At 56.2% G+C, this 17,361-nt stretch overlaps 1 protein-coding gene and 1 long non-coding RNA gene across 17 annotated transcripts in view; one reads left to right on the top strand and one right to left on the bottom strand.

Moving 5' to 3' along the window:
* Positions 1-17,361, top strand: part of Nphp4 (nephrocystin 4) — an 88,496-nt gene that overhangs the window by 52,120 nt on the left and 19,015 nt on the right. For all 16 annotated transcript variants that reach the window (XR_010042880.1, XR_010042878.1, XR_010042879.1 and 13 more), the window contains 5 exons: positions 8,735-8,796; positions 9,165-9,263; positions 9,988-10,136; positions 10,285-10,476; positions 11,089-11,273. Coding sequence is in view for 12 of the 16 variants with exons in the window: in XM_063235377.1 (XP_063091447.1) it covers positions 8,735-8,796; positions 9,165-9,263; positions 9,988-10,136; positions 10,285-10,476; positions 11,089-11,273 (687 nt within the window). In the remaining 4 variants the exon portion in view is untranslated. The remainder of the gene's footprint in view (positions 1-8,734; positions 8,797-9,164; positions 9,264-9,987; positions 10,137-10,284; positions 10,477-11,088; positions 11,274-17,361) is intronic.
* Positions 7,366-10,318, bottom strand: LOC134472882 (uncharacterized). The gene is made up of 3 exons (XR_010042882.1): positions 10,185-10,318; positions 9,650-9,711; positions 7,366-7,903 (listed from the first exon to the last, which is right to left on the bottom strand). It is a non-coding gene; the product is annotated as an uncharacterized LOC134472882 (long non-coding RNA).

The raw sequence follows: 17,361 nt of genomic DNA, 5'->3' as shown, positions 1-17,361 counted from the left end.
TCTGGGATGCCGAGGCGGGAGGATTCCAAATCTGAGCCCAGTTTGGGCTTAGCTGCTTGGTGAGACCCTGTCTTGAAATGAAAAGTAACCCTAATAAAAAGAAAAAAAAAGGGCTGAGTCTGGAGGATGGTGTGAAGGTCCTGGGTTTAATACCAGTGCTCAGAACCAAAAGGCCGAGTCCCTCAGACAGTGGACACTGCAACACAGAGTGGTCGTCTGCACGCATCGGGGCGGAGGAGTCTTGGGAGGTGGCGTTGAGTGCAAAGGAGCTCTGAGAGGAGGCGCGCGTGTGGGTGGCCCTGAGAAGCCCCGAGCCGCCGTGTGGTCTGTGAGCGGGACTGGAGCCCGGGGCAGCAGGCCGTGTGCTCGGGGTCTGTGCACCTCAGCTTCCTCATCTGTGGAGTGGGGCGGTGGGAGAGCTGCGTGCGGATGGAGGACAAAGGCTGAGGAGGTCGAAGAGTCTCGTTTGGAATTGGAAAATATTTTTATGACTTGGGGGTCAGAGGGGGCGCTTTCTTGAGCTGGGTGGACGAAGCTCAGACAAACAGAAAAGTAAGTGACTGAGAAACGCAGCTGCCGTAGGGAGGAGATTCTGAGGGGGCAGGACGTGAGGCCAAAGGCTCCGGCTTAGAAGGAAAAATTGTGGAAAGGCTCCTGGGAATCAGTGCCGGGACGGTGAACAGCAGAGCAGCTGGCGGCCGGGGGGACTCAGGAAGGGGGTCTCGGCGCTCAGGAGTGCCAGCTCGGGCAAGGGCCTGGCCACCGTGCTGGCCCCCGTGGTGTGGGGCAGCCGTGTGTGCACGGGGACGGGGACGGGACAGGCAGAACCTCTGAGTCCTCTTAGCGTCGCCAAAACCTGCCTAACTGTGCAAAAGGTAAAGTCCAGCGCATTTTCCCGAAAATAAGCCCTAGCTGGTTGTTGCCTGGTGGTGGCCAGGGTGCTGCAGGAGAGTCGGCCTCCCTGTGCTCTTGCTCGGGGGCTGCTCTGCCAAGGCAGGGTAGGGTGGCTGCGGCTGGCGTCTTTGGTCTCTAGTCTTCAAGGCTGGTAGGTCTTATTTTCGGGGAATTTGGTATTAAAAACCAAAGGTAAAGCAGGATGGGGGGACAAGAGAGTGATGTGCGGGGAGCTCTGTCACTGCTGGTTTCCGGCTCCATCCCAGGGACCGTGTCTGCGGCCTCTTCCGGGAACTGTGGGGTGACAGGAGCAGGCACCACCCTGGCTGCACCCTAGTAAAACTCTGTTCGCACACAGTTTGATCTGGGGCCGCGGTCTGCAGATCCCTGCCCTGCAGTCTCTCCTCACCGTCTCTCCCAGGAGGTGGCCTCTACCGCGGGCCCTAGAAGGGACAGGCCACGTCCCCGCAGGCCGGGGAAAGGGGTCTGCGGCACCATCCCGGAGGGAGCCTGGGCAGCCTTTGCAGTCTGCTTAGGTTTTGGTCTGTGGATGTCCCCCTTGCCTTGGGGAGATGGCCAGCGTGAGGTGTGGCCAGGCAGTGGCGTCCAGGGCTGCACTGGGATCGTGCCTGTGGTTGGCTGCCTGAGGGCGGGTGTCCTCCCCTCCGGGCGGGCTGACCCGCGTCACCGTCTCCCCGGGAGAGCCAGCCGCGGTTCTACCTCTCTGTTCTCTTGTTCTTTAAATCCCAAATCTTAGCTTCTTTTTTTTCTTTTGGTACCAGGGATCGAACTCATGACCCTGCGCTTGCCAGGCAGGCGCTTGTGCCGCTGAGCTAAATCCCCGGCCCTTTATTTCTAATGAACTTCAGCCCGAGGTGCTTTTGTTTTTAATTTCACCGTCTCAATGTCATCAATGTTTGGAAAAGTCAAATTCTTTATTTTCTTTTTATTCAGTAATAAAACATTGAAGGGTTTGCGGTTCTTCTCTAAGTATAGGGTCAGCCTGTTTCATAGATTTTCATTTATCACATTGTTATTTCCTAAATTGCTGATTCCAGTCTCTCTCTCTCTCTCTCTCTCTCCTTCTGCAGTCCTAGGGATCAAACTCAGCATGCTGCCTGCTGTTGAACTACATCCCCAGCCCTGAATTTCCTTTTTATCTAGAATTTGCAAGTGTTTTTAAATAGTCCTACATTAAAACAGTGTCTTCTGGTAGCCATTTCTGGCCTTCTCTGGTGGAAACATCTGTTGAGCCCGACCCAAGGCTCTCGTACATGGAAATGCTTTCTCTTTAGCTTCCCGTATTTATTGCTGTTTATTTTGTATGATAGCATGCTGTCTACATTTCTCCTTTTCCTCTTCTCAGAGTATATCTGTCAACTTTGCTGGGTAACAAATAACCCCCAAATCTTGATGGTTTGAAGCAAAACGGCTCCTGTCCTGCTGCACACGGGCTGGGCTTGCAGGTGGCTTCTTGGACACAGGTGGCACTGCATTGTGTTTGTTGGTCACAGAGAGCGTCGGAGGCTCAGGAGGACCTTGTCCACCCGAGAAGGGTCTGACCCAGGAGTGACACACTACTTCTGACCTTGCGGGCTGTGGGTGGCTACAGAGGACTGGGAGGTGGCCTTGCTGGGCCCTGAGGTGGAGAGGCAGGTATTTGTGCAACGTCTGACTAGTGAGGAGGACTTTGTGGCTTCCACCTTTACACGGCCCAGGGGAGGCCTGGCCCGGGCGGAGGGAGCACTGTGGAAGAAGTGATTACTCAGGCTGTTTCTGTGTGCAAAGATTAGAGTCCCCCGCCTCCGAGCAGCTTGGACAAGGGAAGGAATCTGTTGGCCCTGAGGCAGAGCTGGTGTCAGGCCTGGTGGCTCCGAGTCCTCACATAATGTCACCGATGTCCATCTGTCTGTCTGTCTCTCCCGTGCCCTGTCCCCTGCCCTTGCATCTCGCCTTTCTTCAGAGTTAACTCCTTCTAGCAGTTTTCCCGTTTGTCCACCCCAGGGGCTCCTGGGTAATCCCTGGGCTTGAGAATCCCCAGAGCTGGCCTACCCAGTTTGTCATGGAGTCCTCAGTACAGGACTCCTCGTTCTGCTGTCACCCGCCCTCCCCCGGTGACAGCTGATGGGGACAGAGCTGGGGACACTGGGCCCTGGGTCACATCCTCTCAGTGCAGGGCTTGAGTGATTTCCCCAAGGGAAGCACCAGAGAGTACGGATTCAGGGTGAGCCAAGCTGGCAGGGGTTGGTGGCTGCGTGGGCGGAAGGAACTGGAATCTGAGGCCCCGTCCTCCCGTGGATGCGGGACTGAGCTCCAGGGTCCGGCCTCCCTGAGCTGCATTCCGGCACCCTGCCTCTGTCCAGCGAGTGGCCTGGACTCTTCCCTGCGCTCTTCCCGCGCGCGGTGTGTGGACCTGTGTGGGACTGGCAGGGGCAGAGGGACGGCAGCCGCTGGCTGTGCTGGGGCCGGTAGAGCTGGTGAGACCGGGAGCGGTCACGAGAGGTCGGGCACTTGCTGCCCGAGGGGTGATTCCCCACACCCAGCGGCAGTTTGGCCTAAGATGCAGAGCTCTGGGCCTGCACACTTTCAAGTCTGCACCCAAAGATTTATTGTTCCCTCCCTGGCTGGGAGGAGCCTGCTTCGGTCACTGGAAGGGTCAGAGATGGAGCTGTTGCATGAGGGCGCCGGGGCAAATACCACGGCAGAACCTGATTCCATTTGGCGTATTTAATTTGGATTTATGGCTGCGTCCATGTCATGCTAATGTGATGGCCTCCGGCTCGGGCTCCAGGCATTTGAAGACATCGCCTCTCCAGACTGAGCATGAGAGACTTTTAAATATCCACTGCTGTTTAACTTATGATGGAAACTTTTCATACTTCAATATTTTACCAGCTTATACGACTCCTTTGGAAATCTTAATGATATGCGGCTGTCACTTTAAGTGAGGTACTTGGGCTTCCTGTTATGAATAATCCTTTTATTTTTCCTATAAAATTGCCAGGGAGCCGAGGTCCATCCATCATCTCCCCGCGCCAGGAAAGCGCGCCTCGGAGCCACTAGGGGGCGCCCTTGTCTGTATCTTTTGTGACTCAGAATTTCCTTGACCCATATTTTGCTTTTGAAGGTTCCCGTGGCGCTGATCTCTGGGGTTGTTTGTTTCTAGGCTTGAAAACACGGCTGCAGCAGGGGTCATCGCAGACATGCGACCTCCGTGTTTCCCAGGCACACGGGCTTGCATCCGCGCCGCCGTGGGGTGGTTAATTCTTCGGAACAGGCTCTCCGGCCAGCGCTCCCGGGCTGCCTCTGGGAGTTGGGTCAGGTCCGCAGCAGCCGGGGAGCTGGGAAGCTGCCAGGCTGCTTTCTGGGCAGCCTTTTACATCGGCACAGCCGGCCGTGGAAGGGCACATCTTGCTGGAGAAGGCTCATGAGCGTGGTTCAGAGCCCGGCTTCGATGTGGGTCAGGACCTTGGGACACAGATCTTGTGGGGACTTCAGGCCACCATGCTGGGCCCGATCAGCCATTGTAGGGCACCGCTGAGCTCGGCTGTCCTGGGGATGCCGGATTCAACCTGGGGACCCATGCCCACTCTGTTATGCCATCTCCTTCTAGTTCTTCGATTTCGCCCATTTTCCCATTCCTGGGATCAAAGTCTTAGGAAGAATGACTTCTTCCCATAAATAGGAACAAAGGCCTTTCAAACTGGTTTCCTTTATGAAGGGTTTGAGTCTGGGGCACCGTTAGCTGGTGATTCTTTCTTTCACGGTCTGAAGAAGGAGACTCTGCTGGCCGCCTTCCTTCCCGAGGTCCCAGTGACTGCCTCTGTCCTGGCCCTGGCTGTGGCCCCTCCTCACCTCTCTCCACGCGGCTGCCCTGCCTGGCGGCCCCTTTCCCTGCCTCGGCCAAGCTGCTGCAGGTTGCTAGGCAACAGTCTCCACCCGCCACCCCTGCTGGGTCCTCCTGGGGGCTGTGGCTCTCCCATCTGGTAAGCCGACCCTCTCCTCCTGCTGCGTCCTTGGCAGGGTCATTAGTGGGAGATGCCTGAGGACCCTGTCTGCATTTCCAGGAGGGACACTCTCAGCCGCTGCCAGTCCCGAGGTGCCCAGCGAGGGGAGAGCCCCACTGGGCCCTGCCGAGTGCCGGCAGCCACAGAGAGGTTTTCAGAGAAATCAGTCAGTGACACAGAAAGGGAGAGGCGGTAAAAACACCATCCTCCCTTTCTCCTTGTTTCTGTCTTTCCTTGTTTTAAACGCCAGTCTACTGAGGAGGCACCGCTTGAGGGGCAAAGTGGCTGCTCGGTGACACTGAGCCACCTAGCACAGGTGACAGACACAGAGCCCTGCTCCCTGGGGCCCCCTGGAGTTGCTAAGCAGGACGGGCAGGTGATACTGAAGGGGAGAGGGTTGCATGGCACCTGGAGGCCCCAGTCCCCAGCCCTGTCTGTCACCAGGTGGGGGACCGTGATGGAGAAGCAGAGCCCTCTGGGTTTGGGGACAGCCCCGGGGTGGGTGCCGGCGTGACAAGAGCTCCCCACGAGTCTGCTGTGCTCCCACGCTGACACTGGTGCAGCGTGGCCTGCTCTGGTCAGTCCAGCACCCCCCTGGGCTCCGCCCGGCTCCGGTGCCTTCTGCAGGATTCTTGCCCCTGGGACCTGGAGGACTGGTGTGAATTTGTCACACTGGAGGTTTTACTGCCCACCATGCCCAGGGTGCAGTCTGAGAGGCCTCGTGGGAGGGGCATTCCTGCTCCCTGGATGGAGCCAGGAGGCAGAGCCACATCAGTGGAGGGTCCTCCTGTGACCCAGCAGGAATGCGACCGCCCGGTTGGGGTTCGAGCGCAGGCCCCTGTCTGGCCTCCTGAGGCCTGGGCTTTGTCACACGTGGGCCCGTGAGCTGCCTGAAGCTCAGTTGACAGAAGACTGGGGTGGGTGCTCGAGGTTTTGTTGACGGCACAGAGACTGACTGGAGAGTAATGGAGTGTCAGGGAAAATGAGCCACAGAGAGTGTCGGGGCTGAAGGCCGCAGTGTCCGTGCCTCTGCCAGTCAGCGCCGGTACCTGGGACCTGTCTGTGGCCCAGAGCTGCTCCGCACAGCCATGGGAAATGCATCTAGGGGTCTCCACCCTCCTAAGTTCCAAGGTGTGCCCCCGACCCCCAGGCCTGTGCTTGGCCAGGTGCCAGGAGGGGCCCTGCCTGCAGGGCACCCTCAGGGAGAAGGGGCTGTGGGGCCAGGTGCTGCCCCCGGGGGCTCACTGCTGAGCCTCACTGGGCAGCATCATGGTGCTACTGGCCGAGGCAGGGACCTCAGCAGACGTGACGGTGACCACAGTCCTGAAAGGGAGCCCGCTGTGTATCCCACAGGGGCGGCCGAGGCTGTGCTGAGCCTCGGGTTTGTGGCAGGTGTGCCACATGCGTGGCTGCTATCTTTCTCTCCTTGGCATGGTTGGGGTCACGCAGTGCCCAGCGCTGGGTGACTTGCTCTTCCCCTGGGGCCCTGTCTGGGCTGCCTTCCTGCACCCGCCTTCCCGTGGTCCCGGGCTGCACAGGGGATGCAGCAGCTCGCACTCAGGGATCTCTGTCCTCCGAGTCCTGCTGTTCTGCAGGGCTGCCTGGGGCGTTCTGCGTGTCCCGTACACGCCTACCTGCTGCCCTGTGGCCTCAGCCAGGCGTGCACTGCTCGGCAGAAACCGGAAGTCCTTTCTAGATACACAGAATGTGTAGCGACGGCCCCGGGGCAGGACGCAGCCACTTAGCTAATGCCATCGGCCACCGCATGTGCGTTAAGACAGAGGGATTTGAAGCCTGGCTGTGGTGTGGTCTTGATGGAATTCCTCAGCCTGCGCTTCCCTTACTGTGGCCCGCTGGCCCCGGCTCACAGCATGTGTCTTAAAATTACCACCAGGCATTTTCCCGCAAAAACTGAAAACACCCCACCACAGCCATGTGTGTGCATGGTCTATAGCAACACGGTTTGTAATAGCCAGGCCTTGGAAACACCTTATGTGCCCATCAAGCACAGAATGGATAAAAAGGTGTGCTATTTTTATATAGTGGAGTACTACTCAGCTATAAAGAAGGATCGTGTGGAGGCTCTTACAGGTAAGTGGATGCACCTTGAGACCTTACTCTTAAGTGAAATAAATCAGACTTGCTTGTGTAAATACCATACTGTCTCCCCAGTGTAAGAAAATGAAAGGGTTAACAAGATCCAAAATCTACAATAAATATTGTGAAAGGATAATAAATTGGGGTGTTTATCCATAAGGTAACTAATAATTATACTATTAATTCTATTAGTTCTTGGGAAGAAAGAGTTAATGCTCATATGATAAGATCCATTTTGCATGTCTGTGTGTGGTAATCTAAGCAACTCTTGAATATAACAATATGCAATATAACAGCCATTGTTAAATTCCCGTCATCTTGTTTGAAAGCCTGTGTTGTTATTGTTTTGGGTTTTTTGTTGTGTCTCTTTTGCTTTTTGTTTTTGTTGGTGTTTCCCCCAAATCTGGATAAAAACAAAATGGTAAAAACGAAACAGAGCAAAGCTGCCAGGGCCGCGGTTAGGCTTTTACTGTCTTGGGAGTAAACGTGCAGGGCTGTGGCGGGCCTGGCTCCCAAGCACAGCTTCTCCTGGTGGAGGATAGTGGAGCCACTTCCTGAAAATTTTCCTCCTTACTGGAAACAGCCCGGGCAGCTTTCTGAGTCCTCACTGAGGGCTGGATGAAGCTGAACCCCACTGGTTTCCCGTTTCATCCTTTACTGGTCCCAGAAGGTGGGCCGTGGGCTGCCGTGCAGGGCCCTGACATCTGCAGAAGGTGTCCAGGAGCTGGGATGCTCAGAGGTGACCCGGTCCTGGGCAGCAGGGCATCCTGGAGGGTCTGCTCGGTCCCCCACAGAGGGCTCCTCTGTGTTTGGGGTTCCCGGGAACCATCGTGGCTGGCCTCGTTAGATGCCATGGGGCTGGGTGAGTGGGTGTTGCCTGGGAGGTGCTGGACCACCAGCTGCACCTGGGGCAGTGGACTCAGCCAAGGTGGGGGAGCTCAATCTGGCCGGGCCCCACCGCCTCTCCTGGGCACCATTAGGAAGCCCTCCACCTGGATTCCAGAAGCCACTGAAGTACCCTGGGCAGGCATCAGCCGATAGGTGCAGGGCATGGTCAAGGGGTTAAGGTGGGGCTGCCTCCTCCTCTGGAAGTGACCCTTCATTGTGGCTGTGTTTGTTCTGTTGTGGTCCAGAGTGGGGTGTGCTGTGTGTAGGGGCTCAGTATTGAGAGCTGGTCGTGCCTGGGCTGGGGGCCATGGGCATGGGCTGCTGGGGGTTCCAGGGGTGGCGAGTGGGATGCCTTTGGCTGACATTGATGGCAGCAGAGGCCTGAGGAGGACAGCAGAGCTGCGTGAGGTGGTGAGCTGGGCAAGGCCTGCGCAGAGAGGGTCCCACTTTTGAGAGGCTCAGCAAGGGTGGGGTCCATCCATAGTGGACAGGGCCCTGTCATTGTGAGCCAGGCAAGGCAGGGACTGAGGCCTGGGGACCGAGGCTGTGCTCCTAGGATACCAGGCTAGTCACAGGGCTGGCAGCGCCCAGTGCTCACATCACTTATGGGCCACATGTAGGCCTGGCAGGCTGGGCTTGGGGTCCAGTTGCGCACCCCCCATTGTGGACAGGAAGGCCATGGCATGGGAAGGTAGGCAGTGGCATGTGGGAAGTGACCGCAGGTGGGTGGATTTGCACACAGACCCCCTGGGCCCCAGTGTTAGAGACTGGGTGGAGACGCACATCGAGGCCCTGGGCTCTGTGCCCTGGGCTCCCTAGAGGCTGATGGCCCCTGTGCTTCCTCCCAGGCATGCCAGCACCCGCACCCCAGGGTCTTGCCACCACCCAAGACTCGCCTGTGGGACCAGGGGTAAGTCCAGGCGAGAGGAGCCCGCTTCCCAATCCCAACAGCTCTGGGTGTGAGAGAACGCTTCCTCTGTCCCTGTGGGGTCCCTGCAGCCTGGGGAGCCAGTGGGACAGGGCATGCGCCTGGTCCCTGCCCTCAGGACTTCAAGGTTGTCCCCTCCGAGGACACGCTGGCTCGCCGCTGCCCGGCCCCTGCTGATGCTTGCTGCTCCCCTCCCTGCTCCCTGGCCTGTGCCCACCGTGGCGGGCCCTCCCTCGCTGGCTGGATCCCACGCTGTCTCTGCTGCCCGGGGCCTGTGTGCACGCACTGCGGGCCTTTGTGTGCTGACCAGCAGCGCTGGCGCCTCTCACTCGAGCTCTCCCGCCTTGCAGTTGTCACTTTCCCAGCTGGCCGCTTCTCCACTGTCGCCGGCTCAGCGCCACTCAGCCAAACCCAGACCACAGCCACCGGATGGTCCCCAGCCTGAGACAGTAAGTGTCCCTGCCCCCGCCCCTGACTGCTGTGTGGAAGCCGGGGGTCTCCCAGCCCCCCGTTCCTCAGCCAGGTGCTGGGGGCTTTGGTGGGTTCTCTGTGCCAGGAGCCCGGGGACAGGATGGAGCGGATGCTGCCTACCTTCACACGGAGGGCTTTGGTCACTGTGACCTTAGGTGTGATGACCCTTGGTCCACCCCATGGTCTAGGTGCTCAGAGGCTCTCCTTTGCCTGAGGGCACCTGGGGACCGGAGCTTTGGCCAGGCACACCGGCCGGGCCCCGTGGCAGTTCGCTGTTTACAAGGACTCGGGCTCTTTCTGCTTCATCCACGGCTTTTGATACTGAGTTCAGTACCTCAGGCACCGGAGTCTCCGTGGTACTGACCTGCTCATCAGGCCGATGTTCTTTCCTCATTCTTTGTTTTTGGACTCACAAATCGGGTCACCCTGTGGAATAAAGATTGCCCCGCTAACTCTGAATTTCAGATAAAAGCGAATAATTATTCAGTGTAAGTGTGCCCCGAGCATACTTACAGCACGGGGCACACGTACCAAAATTATTTGCTGCTCATGTGAAATCGCAGTGTCACATGGTCTCATGTACTTTTTCTAGTCGCTGATGACCCTGCAAATGGGTGGCGACTCCCCTCAGACCAGAGCAGCCTTGGGGGGTTTCAGCTGGGATACTCGGTGGCCTCACCTGGAGACCCTCGTTTTGTTCAGGACTTCCAGCTGGCGGGCAGGATCTCTCACCTGGAAGCTGACCTGAGCCAGACCCCTTCCGTCCCGGAAACCTCTGTCACTGAACACTTACAGGAGCTGCCGTTCACCCCTCTGCACGCCCCCATAGTCGTGGGAGCCCAGCCCAGGAGGTGAGGTGTGGCGGGGCAGAGGTGGGGCCAGGCGCGGGGCTGGCTCACCAGTCACTCTGATGGCAGGCTGTCTGCAGAGGGGCCGTGGACGCCCGCGTCTCTGTCACCCTCTCCAGAGGCTGCTGGCTGAGGACTCTTTCCATTTCAGCGCTGGAGGCCAGCTCTCGCGGGCCACCATGGCTCTCCTGCAGTCCGCCGGCTTCCCGGAGATTCTGGACGCCAGCGAGCAGCCCGCCGAAGCTGTGAGCCCCGCGGAGCCTGCTCAGTTCAACCCGCAGAAGGAGGAGAGCGATCGTCTGCAGAGCAACGAGATCGTGCTGCACTTCCTGGCTTTCAGCAGGTAGAGCCCCGCGTTCCCGGCCTCCGTGCCCGCCCAGGTGCCCCGCGGAGGAGCGCGGGTTGTGGGTCTGTCCCCACAGGCGCTGTGTTCAGGTGCCGGTGTTTAACGTAATTAACTAGTTCTTTTGAACTTTTAAACAGGCACATGATAGTTGTGGACATTTACGGGGTGCATTGTGAAACTGTGATAAATCATGGGTACAGCTCCTGACAGTCAGATCGGTCACCAGCATTTCCCTCTCCTTAAGGCCTTTTTACTTTTTGTGCTGGGAACCTGGGAACCCCCAAGTGTCTTAGCTTCATCTTGGCTGGGACCCACTAGAGACTCCTTGGGTGCCGAGAAGCCTGCTCTGCCTGTGCTGTCCTTGGTTAAACCGTGTACAGCATGTTCCTGACTCAGATGTCGGGGCGACACGGGCAGTGGTGTCCTCCAGCTGGGGGGCCATTACACCTCTGGGGGCTGCCGGTCGCCCACTGGCTCCCCGAGGACACAGTGTGGCCCTTCCCTTGGGTGACTCCCCGGACCTGGACGGTCTCCCTGCACACGTGCGCGTCCCTCCTCAGGTGCCCTGCTGTGGACGCTTGATTAATTCGGAGCTGTTGTTGGATTCAGAGCGGCCCAGGACTCCCGAGGAACACCGTGGCCAAAGACTGTGTATTTCACCCTCCAGTTCTACCGTTTCCCACCCGAGACCACGCCGCGCCTGCAGCTGGTCCCGCTGGACTCTGGGAAGACCAGCTCCGGCTCCCTGTCCCACGTCCTCGTCCCCATCAGCAAGGACGGCTCCTTTGACGCCAGTAAGTGTGTGCGTGAGAAAGCTTTGTGTTACTGCTAGGGAGGGTGCTGCGAGATGCTGGCCCCGGGTCCAGGACGTGGGTGAGTGGGCTGCCTCCCCGCCCCGGCGGCCCCCCTCCCAGCCATGCCCCACCCCACTCAGAGCCTGCCCCAGACCCGGCTTAGTTCCAAGCAAATCCTGGGTGTGGCCGTTTCACTTGTAACTGTTCTCTTACGGGCTCTAAGGTGTTGAGGCTTTTTGAAAATAACAAGACTTCAGTGTTGCCGCACTGAGAGACAGAAGGTGCTGCCTAATGCCGTCAAATGCCCAGCCAGGGGTGACAGTGCCTCAGTCATGTGCCAGCTTTTGAAAATGATTCGTTCACAGCTGAGGGGCATGTTCACATCTCGGCAGGGCGGGGTGGAACCCTCAGCCTGGCCCCGTGCTTTGCTGCCCAGCCTGGTCTCTGTTTTCTCCTTTATTTCTGTGCTGAAGAAGCCACGTTATCCGGTCGAGGGTCCATCACAGTCCAACTTTGTTTGTATATCTGACACTAGGAGGGGACCCTGGTCACTTCTTTTCCTGTAACTTGGGAGTAAAACCTGGCTGCCTGATCAGATGCATGTTTTTTGGTTTTGGCAAGAGCTTTTTGCAGCCTGCAGCGCAGACGGCCTCTGCAGCATCATGGCGTCTGCTCGAGTCTGTGCAGTTTCTGTGGCTATCAGATCTCGTGGGCTCCCATGATAGATGGTTAGCCTAGCTCACCTTTCAAAGGTGCTCCGAGAGTTTGCAGTTCTAAAGATCTGTGAGGGGGAAGAAGACACTGGTTCAACTCAAGAAACCAGGGAGAAGAAAACAGAGCAAACTCAGTAAAAACAGAAGGAAAGAAATTTGAAAACAAGGGTAAATGCTCCGGAAACACAGCAGAATGCATCGGCCAAGCAGTTGGCCTGGGGAGCCAGCGGGGGCCACAGGTGACGCCGGTTTTTGGCCGTGGTCAGAATGGAGTTCGGTGGGAAAGCTCAGCAGGCTACTGTCCTTTACCTGTGTTTAAGTGAAGTGGTTGTGGGAACACGGTCAGTCTGAGAGCCCGCTGGTATCCACCCTGAGTCCCATGAATGTGGTGTCCCCGGAGCTGGGCAGCAGCTGTGGCCTCTCCCCTGCTCACCTGCAGGTCTGTCTCAGCCTCCAGCGTCGTCTCCTGTGCAGACCCAGGAAGGGAGCTTGGGGAGGGCTGGGCAGCCTCGGCTCTGTCTCTGCCTGCTTCCAGTCCCACCAGCTGCTCCTGCTTAAGGGGAGACGGGGTAGAGATTGGAGCGAGGTCCCTGCATGGCTCCGCGATGCCAGGGAGTGACGTGTGGGGCCATCCGTGCTTGTTTCTCTGGCCTTAGTGCTCAGTTTGCGCAGCCAGCATTGTGGCTGCTGTCCTCCGGGAAGAACCCAGCCCATCAACCACCTTCCTCGGGTGATCTCCCCAGGACTAAGGGTTTGGCTTTTCTCCCCAGAAGGCCTGAAGACGAATCGGGGTGCGTTGGCTCCAAGGCCCCTGTGGGAACCTGCTGGAGCCTCAGCCGGGTTCCCATCCCGGTTCTGCCCTGTCTGTATCCAGTTAGCACGTCACCGCTCCTGCTGCGAGGTTCAGTGCTGGCACTGACATCACTCTAAAAGAGGCCAGCCACGGAAGAGACACCCCCGACTGGAATGTAAAGCCTTTCCCAGGGTGAATTTCCCAGACAGGAATTAAAGCCCCCAAATTCAATTTCCTTGCAGTTGATGTCCAAAGAAGTTACACTCCCAAATCAAATTTTCTTGCCGTTACAAATTAAAATTCAAAATCGAAAACTCGTAGGTTAAAATCCAAGGAATAAAAAGGAAAGCTGTCTCCAACTTCTCCCATAGCTGAGCCTCAGCCCCGGGTGCTCGGTGTGCAGGGACGTGGGCTCCCTCTGGCAGCCACAGCACAGAGCAGGGGCCTCCCCTTGGGACAGGCGTGGTTCAGGGCCCTCAAAAGTTGTAGCCGTTCAGCATCAAGTCTCACGGGCTTCACAGCAAAGTTGTTTGTTGTTGAGATACAGAGTGTGCAGTGAAGCACCTGGGTCTCCAGGGTTCGGGGTCGTGATTTAAGAAAAACAATAGGCACTGCTTTTTTTTTTTTAAGCAGTTGTGGGTTTCCATAAAAATTGAGCGCAGAGTTTCTGTTGGCCCCGGGCCCTCCGTCCCCCGCTTGCTAGCAGCCTGCATTGACGCATCGCGTTGGTCTAGTTGATGAACCACAGTGAGACGTTACTTTTAGCCGAAGCCCATGGTTTGTGTTGAGGTTCCCTGGGCGTCACCCCGTTTTGGCAGCTGTGGTTATCTTGTGCTCACTACAGCATCCCTGCCCGGAGCTTCCTGTGCTCCCCCCCTTCACCCCGCCCTGGTGACCACTGATGGTTTTCACCCTGTCTGATATTTTGTCTTTTCCAGAGTATCATGCAGTTGGAGTTGTCCAGCAGGAAGCCTCTGCAGATTGGCTCTTTTAGTCTGTAGCATTTAAGGTTCCTCTGCGTCTTTTCCTGTCTGAATAGCATTTTTTTTCTGGTGCTGGGGTTTGAACCAAGGACATTGTCATTGAGCTTTATCTCTACTGCTTAAAGTTTTTTTTTTTAAAAAAATTGAGACAAGCTCTAACTTGTTCAATTGCCAGTGCTGGGCTCAAACTTGCAACCCCCCCACCGCCTTAGCCTCCCAGCGTGCTGGGATTGCAGGCCTGCATACCAGGCCTGTTTTGGCTCATTGCTTTCCACTGCTGAGAATATTCCATTGTATGTAGTTATCCATCTGTCTAGTCTTGGTTGCTGCTAGCATTTGGCAATTCTGACTACAGTTACAAACATTTGAGTGCAGGATTCGGAGTCTTAAGCCTCCAGCTCATTAGGGTAGAGAGCATGGAATGTGATTGTTATTTTGCAGGTAGTGAGAGGAGGCGTAGTCTTGTGAGAAACTGCCAAGTCATCTCCAGCAGTGGCTGTGCAGTTTGCCTTCCCACCAGCAGCGCGTGAGTAATTCTGTTGCTCTGTGTCCGTGCCAGCACTTGGTTTTGTCCGTGCTTTGGATTTTAGCCACTGCGGTGGGCGAGTGGTGGTTTTCTTGTTATCGTTCGCAGCTCTCTAATGATGTTCGATGCGGGCGTCTTTCCAGGTGCTTCTTGGCCACCTTTATTCTTCTTCACGAAGCATCTGTTCAGAGGCGCCCAGACGAGGATTTCTGCTCCTTCTTCAGACATGCGCTTTGCAAATCTTTTCTCTTCATCTCAGGCTCATCTGTTTCTATCTCTTGTGAGCCTGTTTGCAGAGCAGAAGTGTTTCACTGTGGTGAGGTCCAGCCTGCCACTTTCCTCACGGACTGTGTGTGGTGCCGTGTAAAATGTCATCTTCGGACTCGAGGTTTTGTCCTGTGTGACCGCCTACAAGTTTCCTGTTTTCACTTGGGCTGGGTCTGTGGTCCGTTTTGAATTCATTTCCATAAAAGGCATGCTTTTTACACGTGTGTCACCGCCGCCCACCTGGAAGGGGCTGGGAGGTCACGCAGAGCCTCCCCCGTCCCCTCCACACCGCAGTCGATGACCTTCCCAGTGGAGCTGCTCTTCTGAACTTCAGGACACTGTTCCTGTAGGCGGGCATGGGAGGCTTTTTCCTTCTGGGACTGGAGATGGAACCCAGGGCCACACTGAACTGCATCCCCAGCCTTTTTGATTTTTGTTCTGAAACAGGGTCTAGAGTTTTCCAGGCTGGGTACAAACTCTCAATCCTCCTGCCTCAGCCTGTCAGACTGTCATTAAGCTCTGCCCATTTCTTTGAACTTGAGTGGGGCTGTCATTTTGTGCTCTCTTGTGAAAATCTGCCGTGTTCTGCTCAGCATTCTGTCCGAGATTCATCTGGAGCAGTCGTAGCACACCGGTAGTTTCTGCCCTTCCTTGGCACTGGCCTTGTGCCCACCAAATGTAGAAAACGAGCCCATGCCCAGTCCTTGATTAGTGATTCTAAGAAAAGTTATCTTCCCAGAATCGAAAACTTGATACTGCAGAGGCGCGGGTGTCGGCCTGACAGTAGCTGGGAAATGGCTCGTTTTAGCTGTGCCGAGCCATGCCACGCACTTCCCTCGGAGGAAGTGGCCCTTGAGATGCTGCGTTCTTGGCAGAGGCTCAGCACACCTGTGCCAGCACCTGCTGAGCCAGCCCGGAGGGAGACTCTGCAGCCTGCCGGACAGACGCTTCTGGAGCCCTGCCCGCCAGCCCCGGGGAGCTGCTGCTTCTCTTGGTGTTTTTGCCTTGTGGGGGTCTTCCCTGGTGTGACAGCCGGCGTCATCCTGCAGAATGCTGGTCCAGCCTCTTGCCTGGCGACCAGCGTTAGAGCTGGACCCGGGGCCACCTCAGCTGTCCCTGCCATGGCGGGTTCTTCGCTATGCCTTCTCCTGGAGCCCAGGCCCGTGCATCACTGCCTCCCTGAACCACTGGCACCTTGTGGGGTGCTTGCTTCTGCTGTTGATCTTTGCTCCCAGCTCCTTGAAAGCAAGGTGTAGCCGTGTATTACTTTAACCCCTAACCCACAGTGCCTGTCTTTTTAAAGCAAGGTCCCCTCTTGTGTACGCTCCCCCTTCATTGTCGATGCTGCCTGCTTCCAGGCTATCCCACCTGCAGGCCTGAATGTTGGGTTGTTACCCGGGGTCTCCCGTGGAGAGAGAGCGCGGTCCACCGGGGAAAACTCTGTCTCCACAAGCCTCCCCCTGCTCCTGCGCTCAGCTGAGCTGGGATCGTGTTAGTTACTTAATTGGAGTTCTCAGAGTGGGTAATTTTTCTCATGTTCTCCTCTGATCTTCCTTTAATAGCTTGGTGTTCTTCTATTTAAGAAGAACTCTGCCTTGTTAACTGGGGATGAGCTACGTGCGGGCTGTCAAAGGAGACAGGACAAGTGTGTTTAAAGCTTTCCTTTTAATTGCCAATTTTCAGAGTCGGGAGCTGGTGTGACAGTTTCTCCACCAGTGGCGTGGAGGTTTCGGGAGTCTGGTTTCTGTCTTCTCAGTGTCGCTGTGATCGCTGGATTTCTGCCCACGCATCTGGCTTCAGTCGCTATTTCCTCTTTCTGGTGCTCGAGAGTCCACACTGGCCAGTCGGGCTGCCTGAGTTGGCTCAGCCTGCTCGGTGGCCTTGGGGACGCTTGCTGTTTGGTGTTCTGGGCTCATTTTGGGTCAGCTGTTCCTCCGTGGAGCTCGTCCCCGAGTGGATGCCTTCTGGAGACCAGGTGCGGGAGCTTCGGTGCTGGGTCTCATGGCTTTCCACTGCAAAGTGGGCAATGCATACTAAAACACAGTCCCTGTTGCTGCTTCAGCTCTGACATTTCCTTCTTTTATTTGTAAATCACTAGCCCTGGCCACATATTTTCAGGAACACACTCCTGATGTCCATGTCCCCGGTGTGGGTCCCGGAGCAGCGAAAGTGCTTTGCGACTCTGTCTCAGACTTTGTCTGTACTCTGCCAGGATGGTGTAACCAGAAGTCCTCGAAATAAGTCTTTTCTCTGTGGAATTACATTAGCAATTTGACATTCAGTAGGATTCATTTGATTCAATTCGTTTTCAATTTTATGTTTGCTTCCCTTCCCTTTTTGATTCAATTTTTAAATCAGATCATGACTCAAAATGGAAAAGTGTAATCAAATGCAGGTTTGACCCTCCTGGCCGGCCTGTCCCCTCGTGCCCAGCTTCCTGGAGGTCTTTGGTTTCTGGTTTATCTTCTAGTGTGTGTGTTTCAGTTTTAAATAAGCACATGTGTTTGTGTATGTATTTCCCCCTCTCTTCTCCGTTGCTTTTGCGTCGTTTCCCAGTTAGCGTCACATCTGTGACACTTCTTGCGGAAATCAGTCACATCTTTTTATAGCTGTGTGTCCTCCGGCAGGAGGATGCTCTGTTCTGTCTTTTATTCAGCTCGTCTCTCACTGATGGCGCTTGGGTCATTTCCAGTGTTTTTTGGTCTCGTACTGCAGTAATTAGTAACCCTGGGTTACTAACTGATTCTAGACGTAGGACTACAGGGTCACAGGTTGCATGACTGACTTTGTCTTCTGTTGGTTTGAG

This window comes from Cavia porcellus, unplaced genomic scaffold (assembly GCF_034190915.1).
Source record: "Cavia porcellus strain 051 isolate PalLab524CR breed Dunkin Hartley unplaced genomic scaffold, mCavPor4.1 scaffold_25, whole genome shotgun sequence".
In the NCBI taxonomy this organism is placed as follows: Eukaryota; Metazoa; Chordata; class Mammalia; order Rodentia; family Caviidae; genus Cavia; species Cavia porcellus.
This window is presented reverse-complemented; position numbering and strand designations above follow the sequence as displayed.